General features: G+C 45.0%; 1 protein-coding gene across 3 annotated transcripts in view; it reads right to left on the bottom strand.

The window, feature by feature from the left end:
- The window catches only part of LOC135390906 (uncharacterized), a 130,803-nt gene that overhangs the window by 27,858 nt on the left and 79,263 nt on the right, over nucleotides 1-23,682 (bottom strand). For 2 of the 3 annotated variants that reach the window (XM_064620879.1, XM_064620881.1), the window contains exons 1-2: nucleotides 15,400-15,767; nucleotides 198-306 (exon numbers count right to left, since the gene is read on the bottom strand). In XM_064620879.1, the coding sequence (XP_064476949.1) occupies nucleotides 198-306; nucleotides 15,400-15,502 (212 nt within the window). In that variant the 5' untranslated portion in view covers nucleotides 15,503-15,767. Of the gene's footprint in view, nucleotides 1-197; nucleotides 307-15,399; nucleotides 15,768-23,682 lie in introns of those variants that run through there. The other variant, XM_064620880.1, reaches the window with a different exon arrangement.

Genomic DNA, 23,682 nt, shown 5'->3' with positions numbered 1-23,682 from the left:
ATATCATTCGAGATGGTGGTTGGCGAGGAGCGTGCAATGAGGTGAAGTTCATTTTTAAGAGTGTAGTATTATACCGTGGATTTATAGGCTCGAAATGCGAATGCAGATCAAGTTCGGACATGACGTCATCACGACCAGAAAGAATAGATGAGCAAGGATGTGCCGTGAAAATGAAGGCAATACAGGGCCGAATTTACCTTTCTTTCCTAAGTTCTGAATTTCTTTTCCTAAAGGTCTCGACCAAGAGTTGTAGTTCCTCGGCGTGTTGCTCGTGAAGTTTGGACAACTGCTGTGTGAAGTCGGCCACTGGAAAGCAAAGACAATATATTAGCCATGTATTCGCAAGAACAAATAACTGACAATACATCCTCCCAGAAAAAACAACAACACATATTTCATTCTCTTCCACTTCTAGTACGTGCACGACATGCGTTTACTCTTTTGACTTACTTACTCGCTTTTTTTTTCGTCCCATGAGATATAGCTTCACGTGCTCTAGACATTCCGCGTGACAATCAATGGGAGTAAAAGAAAAGTGTCTCACAAAGTAGAGTATACGACAAGGGCAGTAAAATGTTTTGTATCGTGGCTCCATCGGGCTGTAAATATCTCGCGCGTTTCTGCCATGCAACGGGCTATTGTTGGAGACGAAACGGAATACAGTCTTCTCCTCGTTTTTTTCCCTTATAAACAAACAAACAAACAAACACACGAAATACAGTCGATGTAGCTCTTATGTTTTCTCTTTTACTTTTTCAAGTGATAACCAAGGCGTGGTGAGTTACGATGCATTATCGCAACCTCACATAAAGGGGGTATACATTACGATGCCACAGCAGTATGGTCATGAGACCTTTCGTGCTTACAGTGCCCTCTTTTAACTAAGGAAATGGTCATAATGGTCTCCGTCCCTAATTTTCATCCTGTAGAAATCATTCCTGCGTCGAACTAGTATATGTGAGCTGAATTATAAACCGTGAAATAATTATTGGCATTTTTATAACTGTATGTGTCGATACTTTGCGAGTTCCAGAACTTGCAATAAGAAAAAAATTCCCTGAAGCTAGCGAGAGTGACAGAAAAAAAAAAAAAAAAAAGAAAAAAAAACTCCCTGAAAATTAGTAAATGTGATCTTCAACTTAAAATTTTGATAACGCTACTACAATACTAATAGAATCGTTGTCAAGTTCTTGCCACATCGCATTGACCGTCACTCTTTCTCGCTATACCAGCCAGAGGCACGCTGTCTATATCCTTAAAGCCCGCTACACTTCATACACACTCTTCTCGCCGTGAAGCACGCTTTACAGGCAACCATCGCGCTCAAAATTGCCTTGCAACTTCGTAACTTACGCGCTTAGTACTTACTACCGTGTACGTGACGTAAAAATAATGACCAGTACATCAAAATTAAATTACATTGCCCTTGTCTGAAAAAAAAAAAATCTCCAGCTTCCGGTCTGTAATTATGTGACCGAATCCCGGCTGCTAATGGCTCACACTTACGTTCAATAGCTTATCCGTGTATAGCTACGTAACCTGCTTCAGACAACGCTGTTAGTGACTGCACATTACGATGATTCGATTAGGACAAAGCAGAAACTCGTCTATATTCCCATGTCGGTCAGCCACCGACTGCAGCGCCATCATTTCCCCAGGTGGCCGGTGGGCAAACTTTCTTCCATTACGGAGCTCCCGAAACGAAATAGAGAGAGAGAGTGAGAGAGAGCCCCTTGATTAGGAGAAAACGGACCACTTCATGGCGGGCACTTAGGCTCTGTTTGTGAGTTCGCTATCGCTTTTTTTTTTCTCTTTGTGTGTGCTCCTCGCATGTGTTTCGTTTGTTCCGATAGCTATTTCCGTCTGATAACTATAGTGGGCGCCGTCATCTGCTTCAATAACGCTCCAGCGTTTTTTTTTTTATTATCTTTTTTCTCTTATAATGGGTTCGCAGTGATGACGAACAGAGTGAATGGCGTATTGCAGGTAGCCATGATTGGCTGTCGTTTGTTTCGTGGGTAAACAGTAATTTTCGCTTCTGTACATACTTAAAGGTAGCGGTCCGTAGCTGTCGGTTGGTTTTGAGATTAGAGTTGTACGGCACTCTAAGTTGCATGCGGATGCCAAATGAGAAATTTCTTCCAGTGGAAGTGTCGCGGTTTTGGAGATAAACGAAAAACACAAAAGGCACGTTCACATCCAGCTACTATAGTGTCTTGGATCGCTTAGCGGGACAGAAACTGTAAGTTAATGACAGCGATGTCGTGGAAGCGAAAGCTCTGGACATAAAATTTAATTATAAATAATTGGCCGCGAATTGAATGGAAATACTTGCAGTGTGACGCCCGAGCACCACCATAAAACATGTGACAGCATTTGCTTAGTTCTGGCTTGGGTCCGGACTGTCGCCAACGGCAATACATAATTGGGGAATATACAATATATACCGTGTATCCACGCGAGCTACATCCGCAAGGAATATTCTAGTGGAAGAAAAAGGAGGAGAAAATGCTCTGCCGCGTCTTGTAATGAGCAATCGCACGGCGCAGGAATATCGGAAGTGACGCACTGGGCACGATGCAGTAGCAGACGACACCATCTGCTACGGCCGTCTGCTACGGAATATCTTCTGGCTGCCGCGTCTTGTATCGAGCACAATCGCACGGCGCAGGAATATCGGGAGTGACGTACTGCGCACATATGTGGACAAAGTGTGCTTCCGCACATCATCATCATCATCATTAATTTATTTGTTGTTGTTGTTGTGCCTCCGCAGACCGAAATAAACACAGCGGACATGTGTCCTCCGTTCGTGGACGTGATAACACACTTCAAGGAGGATGGCCGCATGCGCAGTGGCTTCCTCTCTCCCTCACCCTGACGGATGATATCAAACGAAAACCTGGATCGTCGATGTCGAGCGCGGACGGTGTGGGTATATTGAACCGGGTAGACAGGAGCCAGTGCCGATACAGATTGTGTGTGGCAGCAAGTGCGAACGGAGTATATTAGCCTGTGTCCAGAAAATGCGCCTTCAAAACTTCTCACACGTGTATATATTCCACGCAACGATGACAGAGCTGACGCTTCTAACCTTACCACGAAAATAGAAGAGCACACGGGACATGAAATAAGCGTTTAAACTTAGCAACCAGGTACGTATTTAGCGCTTACTTCCGAGAAGGCAGCAAAAAGAGAGACAGAATAGATGCTATAAAGATATGGAAAAAGAGAGACTCTTCAAAAATAACCCCTCTGACACTGTGCGTCTTACGTGCGTAAACAGAGCCCGCGTTATAAGTGCCAAGCCCACGACAGGGCACGGAAGTGACGTCATCGCTATGGCCGACACGCAAAGAACCACTGGCTGGTCGCCACGGTGACGCCCTTCGAGAAAATCATAACACTTAATGCTTTATGAACTTCTATACGACATACGTCTAGAGTTCCAGGTTTTCCGAGTTTCTTTTTTTTTTTGTTGCATATTTGGAGGATGTTTTTCGGAATTTATTATGTTCCGACGATTAGGAGTTTTTCGTCTTTTATTTATCGTATCTCGGTTAATATCCGAAGTTCGGAGAAAAAGCGACAGCTGTGAAACGACATATTCCCCAAAACAACAACTTTATTTAAATGACGATGAGTAGGGTATTCACAAAAAAGACGCTTGGCGACATAAGTCGACTGGGCGAGGTAGGTCGATCTCCCCTCTGCATGTAAACCCGCCTACATCGACCTAAAGGGGACGTCGACGCAGCAGAAATAAGTCGCTACGTTGGGGTATAGATCAGACGACTGGAGTCGTCTCGCATTTGCCATGTAAACCGGGCAAGTCGACTGTGCCGACGGTTTCCGCTACGTCACAACCGCATCTGCCGCCGTGCTCCGCCCGCAACACAACAGAAAATAAACATGGCGACGGACACGGTTGACGTTCCCGCCGGTGCAAGCGTTTCAAGCCAGCAGCATTGGGCATCGACTGGGCCGTTGGTAGAAGGCTTTAATGTTTATGGGCTCAGTAAAGGAAGTCACACACTGATAAAACTGTGTGCGATTGCAAAGTGACCACTTTAGTGCCTTGGCGGAGCTGTCATCGACTGAGTGGACTGAATTGCCCTGCGGACTAAGGCGCATCGCTTCCTGCCACGTAAACCGTCCCAAGTCGACCTCTGCGATCAATCGACTGTTGCTTTCAGTCGACGTATGCGCCCATGTAACTCCAATGGCGAATTACCCCTAGGCAAGGATGGAGCGCACGCGCGTTACGCGGATGCTTTACGAGAGAAGTTGCGCGGTGGATTTGGTTTAACAGAGCCACCCTTTCTTGTCGCTGGTAACCCGCGGTACGGGGTAATCTCAACAGCAAAGGAAACGATCCACCCAGTCAACCAGTCATTAGGGCACGATTTTTCTTGCTTAGTTCTCTACTACTGGAACCAACAAATGCGGAGTTTTTTTCGGCCCCTACACTCTTAAAAATGGGGGTGGGGGTGGGGGGTAATGACAGGATCGGCTCGCCGTTGTTGGCCATACAGAAGTGGGCGTCGTTACGACTATAGAAAAAAAAAAAAAAGATGGAGGATAGAAGATGGAAGGGGGAGATGCGTAGAGGGTGTATGAGTTCATCGGGGAGAGCAAAGTGTTAAAGGGGTCACCGAGCAAGACCCGCCTTTTGCAGAAGAAGAACAAGGTATCTTGCTTGAGCGAAACGTTCGGCAGAAAAATCACTGGGGAGGATGTCCGCCAGCGTGCCCGACCTGAAAAATGAACTTCACTGCCTAGCACGCTCCTAGCCGACCATCATCTCGGATGATATAGTTATCTCCCCTGATTTGTTGAAAACGGGAGGCGTACGCCTTTTGTGTGACCCTTATGCAGTTCGCAATTGTCACAAAAATGGCGTACGCCTCCCCTTCCCATCAAATCAGGCGAGCGAACGACATCACTCGAGATTATGGTTGGCTAGGAGCGTGCTAAGCGGTGAAGTTCATTTTTAAGAGGGTAGGCTCACATAACACGCTCATGTGCTGCGCAGAATGTTAGTCCGGATTTCCATTGTTCGCGGATTTCCATTGTTAGTCCAGATTTGCGGAAAGCGTGAGAGGTACACTCTTAGAAATGAACTTCACCGCACAGCACGCTCCTAGCCAACCATCATCTCGAATGACATCGTTATATGCCCTGTTTTGTTGAAAACGGGAGGCGTACGCCTTTTCTGTGACAATTATGAACAGCATAGGTGTCACAAAAAAAAGGCGTACGCCTCCCGTTCTCAAGAAATCAGGGAAGATAACGATATCATTCGAGATGATGGTTGGCTAGGAGCGCGCTGTGAGGTGAAGTTCATTTTTAAGAGTGTATGCCTATTTTTCTACAATTAACATGATTGCCTAAGTGTCACAAAAAGGCGTACGCCTACAGATTTCAACAAACCAGGAGAAGTACTATTCGGAATGATAGTCGGTTAAGAGCGTGATTTAGTTTTGTTCCAAGAGTACACTCTTCAAAATTGGGGGGGGGGGGGGGAATGGCTCTTAAAAATGGGCTTCACCACATAACACGCTTCTAGCCAGCCCGAGTGACATCTTTCTTTCCTCTTGTTTGCTGAAAACGGGGGACGTACGCCATTTTTGTAGCATTATGCAGTTCGTAATTGCAACAGAAATGGCGCACGCCCCCAGTTTCCAGCAGATCAAGGCAGAGAACGTTGTCATTCGGGATGATAGCTGGCTAGGAGCGTGGTATGCGGTGATGTTCTGTGTTTCTAGTGTACATGCTAACATAAGTGCAAAGTGTCACAAAAGACCGTACGGCTTCCCTTTTCAACAAATTATGGTGGATGAGGGGCCTGTTATGTGATGATGTTCTGTTTTTGGAGTGCATAGGAAATCTCTGTGCAAATAGTTAGTTTTCTAACTAACACGGCGGTGTTATAAGCAACCGTTTACATACAGAACTTCAACGGGTATTAGAGACAAGCCTCTCTCGTGTGGACTCCAGAGCCTTCGACATCGCCAAACTGTTAGGTCCTCCGTCGTCCGTCAAGGCGCTGAGGGCCCATGAAGATTTTCTACATACAACCGGGCTTATGGACACTCTATGACTCGCTGAGTGTGTGCTGTGTGTGCCCCCAGCGATTCCGACATTTGGTACTCGCTTGGTCGAAACTTTTGAACTGCATGGTGAACTCCGTCATCATCTCTGCTCTTCCCTAGTCATCATCACTTTGTTTTCTCATCATCTCATCATCTGTTTGTACTTTATGTGTGTAAGCGTACTGGGGTAGCCTGTTCGGCTTCGTCGAACCTTACATCCCCACATTTTTTTCTTTATCACATCACCAGCACCATCGCTCTAACCGAACTTACATGCGCGCGCGCGTGTATTGGCATCGGAGCGGAAGACCAGTCAACACAGACCGAACCTACATGCTCAGAAGCCTTCAGAATAATAATAATTAGTAATTAGGAGTAGACGTACAGAATGATAGTTCAGAATCATATCCTCCCCTTTCCCTGGTTTGTTGAAAATGGGAGAGCTGTCTCGTGACGTAAAGCCAAAAATTATTATTATCATGAGAATGGAAGGCGTACATCTTTTTGTGACGTTACGTTAATTGCTACGAAAAAGGCGTACGCCTCGCTCACCCTCAAAAGACAAAAGCGATTACTGTGTCATTCGGCGCAATCACTGGCGCAGATCGTGTTATGCAGTGAAGTCCAACCATGACCGGACATGTTACCATCATCGCTCTTGATTCGCGAAAAGCACGGGTCGGACGCCTCTTCGTGACAACTAACATAACGGCATAAGTGTCACAAAAATGGAGTACGTCTCTCGCCTTCAACTAAATCAGGGGAGAAAACAATGCCATTCGGGATGATGGTTGGCTACGACCGCGTCATGCGGTGACGTCGCCCACTTCACCACCACCACCACCACCACCACCACCACCACCTATTTCAAGAGCACTGCGAACCCGGCACTGCAATGAACATGGAACACAGGCGAAGAGCGCATGCTACATTATACTTTTTTTTATACTTTATACTCTACAGTATTCCCACCGCGCGACAGTAACTTCCAACGTTATTTCTCTTTTCTTGGGATTCCAATAGAGAAACACAAGCAGCCCAACACAAAGCAAAACAGGTATAGGTAGTTGTGGGTTTCCGGAAGCTGTGCTTGTACGGCGCCCACGCAAGAGCTCAATGACCAGCCATTCTTCGGCACTGAAACGCAACAGAGCCCGCAGACGGTGATGTTTACGACCAGCAGAGCATGTGGGTGTCTGTAACGGCGGCGGCGGCGGCGGCGGAGGTGAATTGAGATGGGTTTGTAATTGATACTATTTTGTAGGCTTTATACGGTTCTGTGGAGAGAGAAAAAGAAATGCTCCTTTTTGTTGCTCCTTTTTCGCCGAGTCGTGCTTTTTTTCATTAGAACGGAATGCTTATTTATTCGAGCGGTTCTTCACTCTTAAAAATGAACTTCACCGCATAGCACGCTCCTAGCCAACCATAATCTCGAATGATATCGTTATCGTCTCTGATTTATTGAAAACGGTAGGCGTACGCCTTTTTTGTGACAATTATGAACAGCATAAGTGTCACAAAAAAGGCGTACGCCTCCCGTTTTCAACAAATCACGGCAGATAACGATATCATTCGAGATTATGGTTGGCTAGGAGCGTGCTATGCGGTGAAGTTCATTTTTAAGAGTGTTGAATGATCAATCTCGTAAGAACAATAAGCATATAGGTCCGTGAAAAGCGTTATAACCGGGATTTTCCCTCTGGTTCATTCAGTTCTACGGTAATTGTATGCATTATATGAATGAATGAAATAAAAATGATTGATTGATTGATTGAAAACTAAAATGATATGAATATGAAACTTTCCCTTCTTGTATAATGCGAGACAGAACAGCCATCTGCAAATGTTGAAACTAATCGAATGATGCGATTAATTAATAATGTAATCGGGCAGGTATAGTTATAATATAATCAATGACATCGACAAAGGCTTCTTTCTAACGACGAAACAGTAAATAGAAATAAACACGAATCTTTCCCAATAGTATAACACGAACCATGATAGCCGTCTGCAAATGTCGAATTTCATCGAACAATGCGATTAGTATTCAATACATAATATAATCGTGCGTGTTGTCATAATATAATCAATGATACCGACGAGGGCATCTCTTCGAGACTGGGTACATAGAAATGATTAATAGTTACTGTATTTGCATCACGATGCGAAGCCTTATACGTATTTCCAATTACTCGTGCACATGGAATATTAATATAGAATAATTCCGGATATTTAAAATTAGAGTGGAATCACTGTTATGGAAGACTCTTCAAGTATCCCTTTCGTTAGAACGTAGCGTTGTGTGCAATTAGGGAGCAATTACAGACTCTTCTAGTTCCCCCAAATTGCATACAATTACTCCCTATTTCATTGCCCTACACTCGTAGAAACAAAGGGTGGAGCAGTTACACCTTTTAGGAGACCTAGTTGTCGCATGTCTTGTGCCTAAAAGGTTGCAAAGTTCTACCTGCTACCTACGCTTCTGATTCGGTGAGCGAGGGGGGCGTACGCCTTTTTGTAGCAATTTGGATTATATGATAATTCCTTTTACCACCCTTTTACACCTTTATCATACGCTATGTTGACCTATACGTGGTAACTAGAAAAGTTACCACTTTTACAGATCCTTTTTCTTGCACCGAAATTTCTTCCACAGCATTGCAAATAGTTGCTCCATTTCGAATAAACTTCCGAGTATTTAGTCAAAAAATATTGAAAAAAAAAAAGAGAAGAAAGTACTGTTTATCAACGTACAAGCTTTCTTGCAGTACACTCTTAAAAAAAGGGTGTACTTTAACTCCTTTCCTTGCCACATATATAACACCCCTTTGGAGAGTACAATTACGCTCAAAAGGGTGTCTCCTCACTCCCCTCAAGGGAGTAGCATAACATCTTCTCCCTGCCGGGGAGTAATATTACACTGCAGTAGGGAGAAAGGTGTTATGCTACTCCCTTGAGGGAGTGAGGAGACACCCTTTTGAGTGTAATTGTACTCTCCAAAAGGGTGTTATATATGTGGCAAAAAAAGGAGTTAAAGTACATCCTTTTTTTAAGAGTGTAGTCTGCATTTCGTCAGGTACAAAAGAGAGAACCTCTTGTGTTGACCGCACTTGACAAGTTTGTACATTCCTTAGATCATTTAGCCTCAGTTGAAGAATGTAGAGGGTTGGGTCAAGGTCCACTTGGAAGAAGTAACTGAAGAAGTCCACTGCACGAAAGCTTGTAACCATTAAACGAAAGATTCAGTGTTTTATATTTTTTGCTGTTAGCATTTAGTCTCCAAAAGGAATAAAATTATATGGCCCCCTCCTTTTTTTTTTTTTTTTTTTTTGAATGCAGGTACGCAGAAAGAAATCATTTCATGCCCTCGGGAAATATATTTAAATTTACGAAAAACGCCAGTTCTACCCTGCCCGACCCGTCACTACTTTTTCTTGATTTTCCTTTTTATTTTATTTTAATTTAAATATATATATACGCAAGACGAAGAGACGAAATGTAAACGGGTCAGGCTGACCTTTTCAAAATCGTATTGAAAGCAAACAGAGCCTTAAGGGAAAAAGACACACACACAGAAGCGGGCCGGCGGTATTGGAGAGACAAGTTGTATATCCTTGAGACGGCTCGCGGGAGAGGAAATATTTTGAGCCGAGCCAACGGGTGATGCACGGGGCAGCCAGATGGCATTGCATAAGAGCTCCCACTGATTGATCAGAATCGATGTTTGACTTCTGGCTGTCAGCCCAGACTCCCGGGGTGCGCGGCGTTTCTCGCGTCGCTTGATCGACGCAGACGACATTTAGACGGCACCGATAACGAGACTTTATCTTGTCATCAAGGGTGTAGAGGGTATTTTCTTTATTTTTTATTTTTGCCTTTCGAGACAAGGGCGGCGATAACGAAGACATAGAGAGTTGTAAGCTGTTCTCTTAAGCTGTGTAAGTGTAGCTACTCTCTTAAAAAAGAACTTCGTGACGCTGAAGGCCAACCATTGCACAGACTGATACCGCTATATCATTCCTGATTTGCGGAAAGCGAGAGGGAGTACGCCTTTTTGTGACAATTAACGTAATTGCATAGGTGTCACAGGGTGGGAGGTGGTGGTGCTGGTGCTGGTGAAATGGCTCGCCGTTGTCGGCCTCACATAGGTGGGCAATGTCACGACAGACGCCCTGTGAGAATGTGCGTCCTGGGCCGACTTCGGGTGTCACAAAAAGGCATACGCCTCCCGTTTTCAACGAATCAGGGGAAGAGAACCATGCTATTCGGCATGACGGTAGCCTGCGAGACCACGTAGCACGCTCCTATAGCCAACCATCATCTCCTAATGGTATCGTTATCTGCCCTGATTTGTTGAAAACGGGAGGCGTACGCCTTTTTTGTGACAATTATGAACAGCATAAGTGCCACAAAATAGGCTCCGCCTCCAGTTTTCAACAAATCAGGGGCGAGAACGTTGTCATTCGGAATGATGGTTGGCTAGGAGCGTGCTACGTGGTGAAACTCGTTTTTAAGAGTGTAGAGTTATGCCACGAAGTTCTGCTTTAAAAGTGCATACAAGTATTTCCGAGCTGAAACAGTAAGTGGCTCTTTCAGTTACACACTCTACACTCGTAAAAATGAACTTCACCACATAGCGCGCTCCTACACTCTTGAAAATGAACTTCACCGCATAGCACGCTCCTACACTCTTGAAAATGAACTTCACCGCATAGCATGCTCCTAGCCAAACATCATCTCGAATGATATCGCTATCTGCCCTGATTTGTTTAAAACAGGAGCCGTACATTTTTTACTTTATTCACATCACATCACATCACACAGGAGGCGTACAAAGTTTTTGCGACTCTTACGCTGTTCATAATTGCGTTGCTGTTCATAGGAGCGTGCTATGCGGTGAAGTTCATTTCTAAGGGTGTACTTTTAAAGCAGACAACTGTTCGCATAAGCTTACTCATTTTGAAAAGGTTACATTATGTTACAACTTCTCAAGCTCAAGCTCAGTATTATCAATGCTCAATGCAAAAAAAAAAAAAAAGTTTCGCTTGAGACCAGTCGCGCTAATGGGTTCATATCACCGCATTACGTTGCAGCTACAAAAATAGCTGTCAGAATGATCGAACGACATAAATATCAACCTTGCACGTCATCAGTCGGGATATCTTCGCGCCGTATAATCAAAAATCACTTTCGCTATATATCTTCCGCACATAAACTTAATCAACGATATTAGAAATAGGCAAATCTGCGTGGCATAATTCTGCGAACTGCGGGTAGCCAAAGTTGGGTATGTCTAACCCCAAGATGGCTTTCATTTTGAAGTGGCGGGTATAATCTCGCTCCACCGTAACGTTTAATAAAAATTTCGTCCTTTGACGGTCACGAACACGAGATTAATATTAAATGACGCTGGCCAGCGGATCGCGCAGGCAATAAAAATGATGTAAAAACTGAGCACTCTCCAGAGTTATCGACTCGAAATTAGCGCTTCGTAGAAGGCGCTGCTCATCCGTCATCATCATCTCATAGGCGAGTTTTATAAAAAAAAAAGCGTGAATTAATAAAACTAATAAAACAGATAATACGGGAAAACTGCGCGATGTTGGAACTCGTCACCTGCTCCGTTCGTGTGCAGGGGAGAGATAGCGAGGGAGGCAGCTTTGTCTTGGTCGTTAATTAGGCATAAAGAAAACTAATTAATAAGACGACGGCTGCGGTAATGAATAATAAAACATGCAAAACGCTTCTTGAGGGACACAAAGGATCCGAAACAGTAATGCCTTGCTCCCGTGCGTCTTTTCCGCCACGAGCTTTTATGATGCCCGCGAGGGACTTTAATTAATAAAGCTACTATCGAGTGGGTGCGATTGAACAAGACAGGTTTGCTCGTGTACTTATCGTTTAGCGTAGGTTAGGTTTAGGTACCGCAATGCTCACAGGGCAGGTGGATTTGTAAGGTGGTTTTGGCTGATTGTCTTCATGGACAGATCGTATACATTAGATTAGAGACTACACTACACTCTTAAAAATGAACTTCACCGCATAACACGCTCTTAGCCAACCGTCATGTCGATTGATATCGTTATCTGCCCTGATTTGTTGAAAACGGGAGGCGTACGCCTTTCTTGTGACACTTATGCTGTTCATAATTGTCACAAAAAGGGCGTACGCCTCCCGTTGTCAACAAATCAAGTCAGATAACGACATCATTCGAGATGATGGTTGGCTAGGAACGTGCTATGAGGTGAAGTTCATTTTTAAGAGTGTATTACAATTATTACACTATTAGATTACACTATTAGAAACGATGGTGGTGGTGGTGGTGGTGATAGGGCTTGCCGTTGTCGGCCTCACGTATGGCCTATTAGAAACGAACTTCACCGCATAGCATGCTCCTAGCCAACCATCATCACGAATGATGTAGTCATCTGTCGTGATTTGTTAAAGACGGGAGGCGTACGCCTTTTTTGTGACAATTATGAACAGCATATGTGTCACCAAAAAGGCGTACGCCTCCCGTTTTCAACAGATCACGACAGATAACGATATCATCCGTGATGATGGTTGGCTACACTCTTAAAAATGAACTTCACCACATAGCACGCTCCTAGCCAACCATCACCCCGAACGACAACGTTCTCGCCCTAGATTTGTTGAAAACGGGAGGAGGAGCCTATTTTTTTGCTCATTATGCACGGCACAAAATAGGCTCCTCCTCCCGTTTTCAACAAATCAGGGGCGAGAACGTTGTCATTCGGGATGGTGGTTGGCTAGGAGCCCGCTGTGCGGTGAAGTTCATTTTGAAAGAGTGCAGGGGGCCCTATTCTCATCAAAGTAATAGACCCCGATTACTTTGTGTCTCGCCTGACATTGGTCGTCACGTGAAGAGGGCGTTAAGAACAGAGACGGTTGTCACGCGCCCTCAACCAGTAGTCGAGCACATGATCCTGCTACTTTATCACAAAGATTGCACGACTAAGAGCTCGACTATTGGTTGAGGGCTCGTGACATTCATTTCTGTTCTTCACACCTTCTTCACGACCAATGACAAGCGAGACGCAAAGTGATCGACGTCGATTACTTTGACTACACTCTTAGAACAAAACTTCGCCGCATAGCACGCTGAAGGCCAACCATTGTACGGAGTGATACCTGTACCACTCTTGATTTGTGAAAAGCGGAGGGCGTACGCCTTTTTGTGATAATTAACATTTCTGCATGAGTGTCACAACAAGGCGTACGCCTCCCGTTTTCAACAAATCAGGGCAGATAACGATATCATTTGAGATGATGGTTGGCTAGGAGCGTGCTATGCGGTGAAGTTCATTTTTAAGAGTGTATGGTGATCACAAAAAGGCGTACGTACCGCGTTCTCCACATATCAGTATTGATAACGGTATCATTTCGTTGCAATTGTTGGCAATCAGTGACTGATGCGGAGAAGTTCTGCTTTAAGAGTGCATAGAGGAGATACGCATAAAAAGAAAGAGGCTACACAGGGAGATGTCCTGTAGGTGAAAAGCTGAATTAAACTGAACTGATTTTCCCCCCCCTCAAGCTGCTGTCAGGGACGACCATAACGTGTAATAACATAACATGCAATACGAGGCACATAACAGCGATCCCCTCAAACGAATCCTATAATAAGCAGTGATCCTGATCAGTGTATCCTGATCGTAAATTCCTAGTTCTAACAGCACACTTCGGAGGAGATGTCTTTATAAATCCGCAAGCGCGGTACCCTCGGTGCTACACATGCTCGAAGCCTTAAAAAAGAAGAAGAAGAAAAAAAAAAGATTATTACTGTCAAAGAAAGAAAAGAGGTGGAGAGGGCATGAATATAGGTGACGAGTCAGTCGGTCGCGTGCCATTCCTTCATGCCAAGGGCGGCACATTTTCCTCGCGGAGAGACGACGAGATGCTCGGGCGCTATATTTAACGGAGAGACCCATCCGTGGCTTCTGGGTGACAGACGAAAACATTGACGAGAGGATCTGGCAACCGTGTGCTCATTTTATTTTTTTCAGCGACAATTGCGTGGCACTCGCACAACGTCATCGTTATGTATATGAAAGATTCTGCCAAGAAAAGTATACCACGTGTTTCGACATGATACGATGACAAAGTCGCCGGTGGAAGCGTAGGAAGGTTATGCTTTAAGAAGAAACGAATGCATGCATCATGATAACGTGTGTATCTCTTTCTTTGTAGTACTTCCTACACTCTAAGAAAAAAGGGTGTGAAAGGGTGCTAACTTCTATAGTTATAGTTATAGTGGCAGAGAGTGAAGTAGCAGGTAGAACTTTGCAATCTTTTAGGCACAACATATGCGACAACTATTGCCTCCTAAAAGGTATAACTGCTCTACCCTTTTTTCTAAGAGTGTAGATGCAATTCCAAAAAGGTTCATATGAAAGGATGACGAGGGAAGGAAATCCCTACAGTTCGTGAAGGAGACCGGTGGCCCTCAGACAAGAAAGGAAAGCGCCAAGTGCACAGCAAAAAGGAAAACTATAGAAATCGGATCCCTCGGTACGAGGTCCTTATTTCACTGAAATCTAATTTCTTTGGACATATCTAATGCAGCTGAAACAGCATTCTTTGGAAGGCACCTTTTGAAGTCTTCAGTCTTTATCTAATCAACTGGGGCAGCATATCTGCGCGACATCCGCACGCAAATCCGGGACATTGAATCCGGGACGTGCACGGGCATCCGGGAATTATGAATCCGGGACATACTTAAATACGGAGTATTCGAATTTCAGGACAGTTACTTGATACACTCCTGACTCCTGAAGAACTCCTTCAAATTAGGACAATAAAAACGTTGTTGTCGTTGTCATACTGTAAACGCACTACAGTACGCAAGTGATCTAAGAACACAGATTCGCATATCTCTACGGCGTAATGCGTTCTAACTGCCCCATAAACGCAACAGGCTTTCTTTCATTCGAGAAAGCTAGCCTTATCATGCCACCCGGCACCCTATCACACGCGATATCTTGATGACCGATACCGAATTAATGTAAATCGCATCACTAGGGACCAATACGTTTAGTACGTTCCAGTGTACACCAGAAGGGCCAGCTCGACTTCATCGAAACTCACATCCCCATTTTTTTTCCTTATCACATCACCATCACCATCACCATCAGTGTACACCTCGATGCCTGCTTTGCCACCGGTTACGTCGACATACCTTCTTTCGAAAGCACCCTGTATGTACACAAGCCTCCGCGCACCGCCCACGTGAAAAAACAACAAAAAATAAAAAATAAAACGTACAAATAAATTGCACCCTTACCGTTCTTTGCGATCCGAAACGTCACGTTATTCGAGTCCACCAAAACCCTATTATACTGCGGGCACAAGGCCATGCTCAACCGTCTCGAATTCGGCTCCATCATCACTTCACTTCACTTCAAGCTCACTCGGTCCAATGACATTTTTCCAAACTTTCGACGTCATCCAAAGTCTTCCGTGCACCGCAGACGCCGCGCTTGTTCCTCATCAGCGCGACAATCACTCGCGGTCGAGATAACGACCTAAAAAAAGTCCGTAACAAGCACGATAAAAATCGCGACAGATGCAGCACCCACAGGGGAGCTCCCCGCAGAAGACGAACGCAGCTGGGGGTCGCCACGAAAGAGCCCGAAGTAGAGTGTATACGCCGTACACTGAATGGCTCGTGGGGTGTGAGAGGAGGTAATTTCGCAACATGTGGCGAGGGGGAAAGGCCCAGAAACTCCGGGGCGGAAGGAACGCGGAGGGTGTTTGTTGCCAAAGTTTCAAACTGTTGGGAACGAGAGAAAGAAAAAACAGCCTTTTTTGAGTTTTTCGCTCTTTCGCCGCGTGCACAGTTTCTCTGCATATGGGGATTTGTTTGTTTATTTATTTTTTTAAATATGCGGCGGTGTGCGCGTAATGAGGTCATTTTCGTCACCTCTCATTCGCGGGATTCAAACCGCGTGCATCTTAACATGGAAGTGACATCTAACATGACTCGAAACCATGCTTCCTCTCCATGCTCCTTTCCAGACGTGCAATGCACTATAGATACACACTGCACGTTTCGCTGTTCAACGTTTAATTTTCCCCGAAAGGCTCGTCGTTCACCGTTTATGAGGAGCATTGCAGAATGAATGAACCGCTGTATAAACAAGAAGCTGCTCTCTAGAAAAATCAATTATGGAAGTATGCAAGCGCAGCGCGTTTTCTTGAGCTGGCACTGCGACGTAAACACGTAAAACATTGCGCGATGTGACTTTGCTCCTTCCTTTTCTTTTTACTTATTTGTCTGTCACGGCATGTCACTTCGTGCATGCTTTCACAGCGTGTGACTGCACGGTGGTGTTCTCTTAGAAAATGAACTTCACCGCATAGCACGCTCCTAGCCACCCATAATCTCGAATGAGATCGCTATCTGCCCTGATTTGTTGGAAACGGGAGGCGTACGCCTTTTTTGTGACAATTATGAACAGCACAAGTGTCACAAAAAGAAAGGCGCACCACTCCCGTTTTCAACAAATCAGGGCAGATAACGATATCATTCGAGATGATGGTTGGCTAGGAGCGTGCTATGCGGTGAAGTTCATTTTTAAGAGTGTGGTGGGGGGGGGGGTGAAAGGACTCGCTGTTGTCGACCTCACAGAGGTTGACACGCTCAAGCTCATCTGCACTCTTAAAACAGAGCTTCACCGCATAGCACGCTGAAAGATAACCGTTGCACGGTACACTCTTAAAAATGAACTTCACCACATAGCACGCCGAAGGCCAACCATTGCAGAGAGTGATACCTCTATGACTCTTGATTTGTGGAAAGCGCGGGGCGTACGCCTTTTTGTGACAGTTAACATTTCTGCATAAGTGTCACAAAAAGGCGTACGCCTCCCGTTTTCAACAAATCGGGACAGTGAACGATGTCACTCGGGATCATTGTTGGCTAGGAGCGTGCTATGCGGTGAAGTTCATTTTTTAAGAGTGCATGATATCGTTATCGCTCCCGATTTGTGACAAGTAAGGGGCGTACGCCTTACTGTGACAATTAGCATAACTGCGTAAGTGTCACAAAAAAGGCGTCAGCTTCCCGTTTATAACCAATCGGGAGGCAGAACGATGACACTCAGGATGGTGGTTGGCCAAGAGCGTGCTATACGGTGAAGCTCTGTTTTTAAACGGCTATAGTCGTGACGACGCCCACTTCTGTGTGGCCAACAACGACGAGTCTATCCTGCCATTACCCCCACTCTCTGTTTTGAAACTGTATACAGTTGAGAAACAGAACTTCGTCGCCTTACAACAAGCGTAAACACAATTTCAAGTTGTCGACAGGATAGTACTTCAATATGAAAAAGGAAAAAGCGGTTAGGAGCATCTATCTATTTATTAACAACGAGACTTTCCTGCATTAATGACGAGACTTTCGGGCGCACGAAAGTGCACTTCTTCAGAAGATGTGCAGTTTCATGAAATTTCAATTGAAGAAGTGCATTGACATGCACGAAAGTCTCGTCCTTAATAAATTAGGAGGGAAAAAAAGCTTCTAAGCTCCTAACCGTTATTTATCTTTCTTCTTCTTCTATTCTTTTTTTTTTTTTTTGCAGTTTCGAACGTACGCCTTACATAGGTAAACGTTAGTTGGTTTTCTTTTCATAACGATTTATTAAAAGAACAAAAGAAGAGGAATAAAATAAGAAAGCAAAATTTCCCACCACGATGGCAAAACCTAACATTAACGAATCTCAATTTCATAATGAGCGCTCCACGGCGGTCTGCCTTTGCCATCATTTTGCATCGCCGTCAACAGACGCAACAACAACAAAAGAAGCACGACCTCATGATAATGTGCTTCGTAGAGCGGGGCCCATTTGTTAGCAGTCGCATTATCACCAACTGCACTCGAAAGGTGGACAGAGAGAAACGGCGTCGTTGCCACAGCAACAGTCGCAACGACACAAAACGTCGCTCAGCGAGCTACAAGTCCTTGCTATTCCACTCCACGAGCAACGTCCGCAACGATCAAAATACACATTTCGAGCTTTCGAGCATCGGCTACAGCGGCCTCCCGCAAATCGTTTTTATGTACACGCCAGGAATGAGAAAGGGCATAGATCAAAGTAGAATGGTACGTCGAGTAAGTAAAGACAGAGAACGAATGAAAAAGTAGAATGAGCACTGAGGAAATAGAGGAGATTCAATTGAGGGACAAGAAAAGGAATCAACGTCACCCCGCGCGCGCGCGCGCCGGGTGTAAACGTGGATGCTCGAACCCAGTACTGAATCGTCGCGAATACAAGGTTTCCTTTTCCCGTGCGGAGAAAAAGGAATGTAAAGAAGACATGAAAGAAACTGACTTTTATTATTTTACAAACGAAAAAGAGTGCGTGTTTTGCATTTCGTATCTTAAAATCAGACGTGTAGAGATTTTCTGGCTAGCGCGAAGAGGAAAAAAAAAAAAGAAAAAAAAGAAAGAAAAACGGAGTTCGTGGATTCAGCATGCTGATGAGCCCCTGTTCAAGGAGAGCTTCATTATCTTTCTGGTCACGGTAGAGATCTTGGATCTCGTTTTGGTAATAGAGAAGAGTAAGTTTCAGCACATCCAATCACGCGGTCTAGAAAGGCTCCTAGGAGGTAAACCTCAGACCATTCGTTAAAGCACGATGTTAAAAACGGCGCATTAAATGCACGCTGTTAGAGGCGGTTTCTCAATCTTCGTGTGTTTTTCTTGTTTTTTTCTTTAAGCTGCGACATGTCCACCTGCCAGTAATGGAATACAGTCACGCTGATTCAATCTGCCCACACAGGTGGCACTTTCGCGAGCGAATCAAAGCAGTAAAATGTGAGGCAGAAATGGATGTTTTTGATCGCCGAGGAGGAAAGTTCGAATGTCGCAGAGTTGGGCCAGACGAACTGATCGCGAGTGAAGCGATATGGCCGGGAGAGCTTTGACCGCCGACTCTCCATCATGGTCAGCGATTCGTCATTTTTTTCTCTTACATAAACACGCCCGTTCCCGTCTCGAGTGTTCTCTGCTTGGGGCAGCGACGGAGTATTACTGTTTTCATAGCACTTTACTTTTCTACATATACGCATTATTATTATTGTTGTTATTATTATTATTATTCCGGACAAGCAATAACTATATATGGCCTTTCTGAGGTGACCCCCGTTTTTTTTTTTCTTTTTTTTTTCTGCGGCGTGTTCTGTACTGTTAAAACAGAGCTTCACCACATAGCACGCTCCTAGCCAACCATCATTCTGAATGATATCATTCCGTGTCCTGATTTGTTGAAAATGGGAGGACGCGCCTATCTGGGACATATGATTGTCCCAGACAGGCGCCTCCCCCTCCGTTTTGAACAAATCAGAGGACACAGAATGATGGTTGGCTAGGAGCGTGCTATGTGGTGAAGCTCTGTTTTACCAGTGCCGAACACGCCGTAGGCCAAAAAACACCACACCACATCACCGCAGTCTCGAGACAGAATTTCACCGCATATCACGTTGTGCGCCTACCACGGCCGCGAATGATAGGGTTCTCGCTTCTGATGCGAAGAGAGAGGAGGGCATACGCCTTTTTGTGGCAATTATCGTATCTCCAAATTGACACAAAAAAAGCGTACCCCCCCCCCCCCCTCCTCTGTCCTCGAATCAGAAGCGACAACCCTATCATTCGCGGCAATGGTTGGCACAGAGCGCGCTATGCGGTGAAGCTCTGTTTTTAGAGTGCACCACACCACAGAACCACCAGAACTTCACCACATATGGTGAAGTCCCGTTTCTGAAGTTCTGTGCTGTCTGCACTCCAACAACAGAACCTCACCGCATAGCTCGTTGTGCACCTACCATTCCCACGAATGATAGGGTCATCGCTTCCTATTTGAAGATAGAAGGGGCGTATGCCTTTTTGTGGCAGTTAGAATGTACGATAATTACCACACACACAAAGCGTACGCCCCCCTCTCTTCGAATCAGAAGCGATAACCCTATCATTCGAGGCAATGGTAGGCGCGCAACGTGCTACGCGGTGAAATTCTATTTTTAGAGTGTGGGTGTCTTCCCTGTGCTTTCCCCAGACGCTTCCCCAGTCCGACTACACTCTTAAAAATGAACTTCACTGCAAAGCACGCTCCTAACCAACCATCATCTCAAATCTATCGTTATCTGCCCTGATTTGTTGAAAACGGGAGGCGTACGCCTTTTCTGTGACAATTACGAACAGCATAAGTGTCACAAAAAAGGCGTACGCCTCCCGTTTTCAACAAATCAGGGCAGATAACGATATCATTCGAGATCATTGTTGGCTAGGAGCGTGCTATGCTGTGAAGTTCATTTTTAAGCGTGTACGACAAGCAGTTACGCCGCCGCCACCATCAGAGTGATAGTGAACGAGATAAAGAAAAAAAAAGGTGATACGATACACTCTTGAAAATGACCTTTACGGGATACACTCTTAACAATGATGGGGGTGGTGGTGGTGGTGGTGAAGGGCTCGCCGTTGTCGACCTCACAGAGGTGGGCAACGTCACGACTAATGACCTGGGGGAATGCGCGTCCTACACTCTTAAAAATGAACTTCACCGCATAGCACGCTCCCAGCCAACCAAAGCGGGAGGCGTGCGCCTTTTTTGTGACACTTATGCTGCTCGTAATTGTCACAAAAAAGACGTACGCCTCCCGTTTTCAACAAATCGGGGCAGATAACGATCTCATTCGAGATGATGGCTGGCTAGGAGCGTGCTATGCGGTGATGTTCATTTCCAAGAGTGTAACCAACCATCATCTCAAGTGACACAGTTCTTTCCCCTGATTTGCTGAAAACGGGGGGCGTACGCCGCCTCTTTGTGACACTTATGCAGTTACACTCTAAAAACAGAACTTCACCGCATAGCACACTGTGCGCCAGCCATTGCCACGAATGATAGGGTTATCGCTCGTGGTTGGAAGACAGAGGGAGACGTACGCCTTTTTGTGGTAATTTTCATTTATTCAAATGGCCACAAAAAGGCGTACGCCCCCTCTCTCTCTTCGAATCAGATGTGATAACCCTATTATTCGTGGCAACGGCTGGTGTACACTGCGCTATGCGGTGAAGATCTGCTCTTAGAGTGTACGTTAATTGTCACAAAAAGGTGTGCGTCCCACGCTTTCCACGAATCGGGAGCGATAAGGGTATCGTTCCGTACAATGGTTGGCCTTCAGCCCGTTCTGTGGTGAACACTTTCAAGAGGTTACGTCACGATTGGATGGATCTTGTGCTTACGTCACTACGTCGTGCCAATAAAAAGGAAAAAAAGAAAAGCTGTACTCGAATCGATTACATGGAAAAGAGGAAGGGGAAAAAAGCCGTCACGCAATCGTGTCATTGACGACGGGAGCACGCATTCAACACGACTGGTCTTTCTCGTTTTATTTTATTTTGGCATTTTTCTTTTTGTCCTCGGCGTGTTGTGGTGTGGTCTTGAGGAAAAGAAAGAAGGTACAAAGCCATCCTCCAACCAGTGAATATCAGGGGCGCTGTCCAGCATGCTATCGAGGCTATTTTTAGAGCTCGTCAGACGTGAAAGGGAAGGGCGGATCTATCCTTCCTCCTCTCCGACCAATACCTTTCCGATTTAAGAAGGCGAACATGCACATCCCGTCGCTATAATAGGCAACGTATACCCGCGGTAGGCCCATGCGTGTTGTTGTTCGTCGCCGATTCCGCTGTGTGTATGTAAGTTTCGCGTTTTCGGCGTTTATTCCTCGGGAGATTCGCTGGTGTTTTTAGGCATTTATAAGTTTTCACAAATTCGAATATTTTCGGTATTTTAAGACGTTCGTGCCAAAAATAGATGCCGAAAAATCGGTAGCTGTAATCGTAAGGGAGAAGGACTATGGAAGTAGAGCAGCTTGACTTGGCTTGGCTTCTCTTTCATTTGTTGTTGTTGTTGTTGGCAGGAGGACATTGAGAACACAAAGGTGAAGAAAAGTGCGATGAGGTACCGGCATTTTCGGAACATGCCGAATTAAAAAAATATTCGGCGATTTTTTCCCGGCATTTTTCGGCAAATGCCGAAAACGCGGAACCCTATATATGTACATATAAGGCACGCGTTTGAGTCTCCTGGAAGTATGTCGAGCTTCACCACGTAACACGGTGAACCGTCTGGCTTGCGGAAAAAGCAGGGCGTGCACCTTTTTGTGACAGTCATCATTAATGCGTACGTGTTATACATGGGCGTACACGTCGAGATCTCCTTTCGTATTTCTTTGAGGCTCGTAACAGTACATCAGATTTTTTTTTTCGTGCGTAGTTTATTTTCGTGCTCCTATGTGCTTTCGACGCCCCTATAGTACACTCTTTAAAAAAAAAAAGGTGTACCGTAACTCCTTTTTGGGGAGTACATCCTTGCCACATGTATCTCTCCCCTTGGAGTGTACAACTACGCTCCAGTAGGGAGTGAAAGGGTTTCCTCACTCCCTGAAGAGAGTGAAGAGACTCCTTTTTTAGAGTAATTTTACTCTCCAAAAGGGAGTGATAATGTGGCAAGGAAAATGAGTTAAACTACACCCTTTTTTATGAGTGATTCCCTAATAGGGAATCATGTGGAATCAATATAGGGAATCAATTGTGGAATCAGGGAAGAAAATATAAGGAGTGATTCCCTATAGGGAATCACTATTCCCGTCGATCTATACGAAGACCGAACGCCATTCTTGAAATGAGAGCGTGCCATCCACAAGGGAGTCAAACTGCGCAGTGAAGCCCGACGATCCGAGAGGACGATAGACTTCTTTTCCCTCTTTTTTTCGCCACTCAAGTCTCATAGTTGGTCAGCGACAACAATGGATAGTGACGCGAGCCGTCCACAAAGGAAATGTGGAAACCTCTGGGCATCTTCACTTGCACAGCTTCTTTTGATAGAATGGTACTGGCGCCACTCTCCTTCAATTTATATTTCAATAATTTTGCTGATTTATCTTGTCTGTACGACGTACATATATGACGTTTTCGGACGAAATTTAATAGCCGCTTTACGCTTCATGCTGTTGGCAATCAACTATAACATAAGCTGTCGGACTCGATTTTGCGTCAGCTCATAGAGAATCCACGAAGCTCTAAAAATGATTCTTCCTAATACTTGATCACAACGTCTTATCAAAATACCCAAAAGCTATATGACCACGAAAGGGTTACTAACTTCACAAAACGGGTACACGTGCTTATCCCGTCGTGTCCTTCCCTTTTAACATATAGGAAGTGTTTCTTTTTCTTTTCGTTATTTTTTTTTCAATACGTGAGTTGTAAGTCGTGAGTTAGCAGTGAGCTAGTGAGTCCGTTGGCTGCGATCTACCACCTGACATGTAAAGTCAAGAATTCGGTATAACGTAAAAATAGGGATCCGCGTTTTCGACATTTGCCGAAAAATGCCGAAAAACACTCGCCGAATATTTTTTTTTTATTCGGCACATTACGAAAATGCCGGTACCTGGTCGCACTCCCCACGAAACTCCCCATGAAAATGGTGGGGCGATGAAAGTCCCCATTCATCATCTGGTATCATCATTCATCATCATCAGTTGGTATTGTTGTTGTTCTACCCTT

The sequence above is a fragment of the Ornithodoros turicata genome, chromosome 4 (assembly GCF_037126465.1).
Source record: "Ornithodoros turicata isolate Travis chromosome 4, ASM3712646v1, whole genome shotgun sequence".
In the NCBI taxonomy this organism is placed as follows: Eukaryota; Metazoa; Arthropoda; class Arachnida; order Ixodida; family Argasidae; genus Ornithodoros; species Ornithodoros turicata.
The sequence above is the reverse complement of the archived record's forward strand: the minus strand, read 5'-3'. Positions and strand labels throughout refer to the sequence as shown.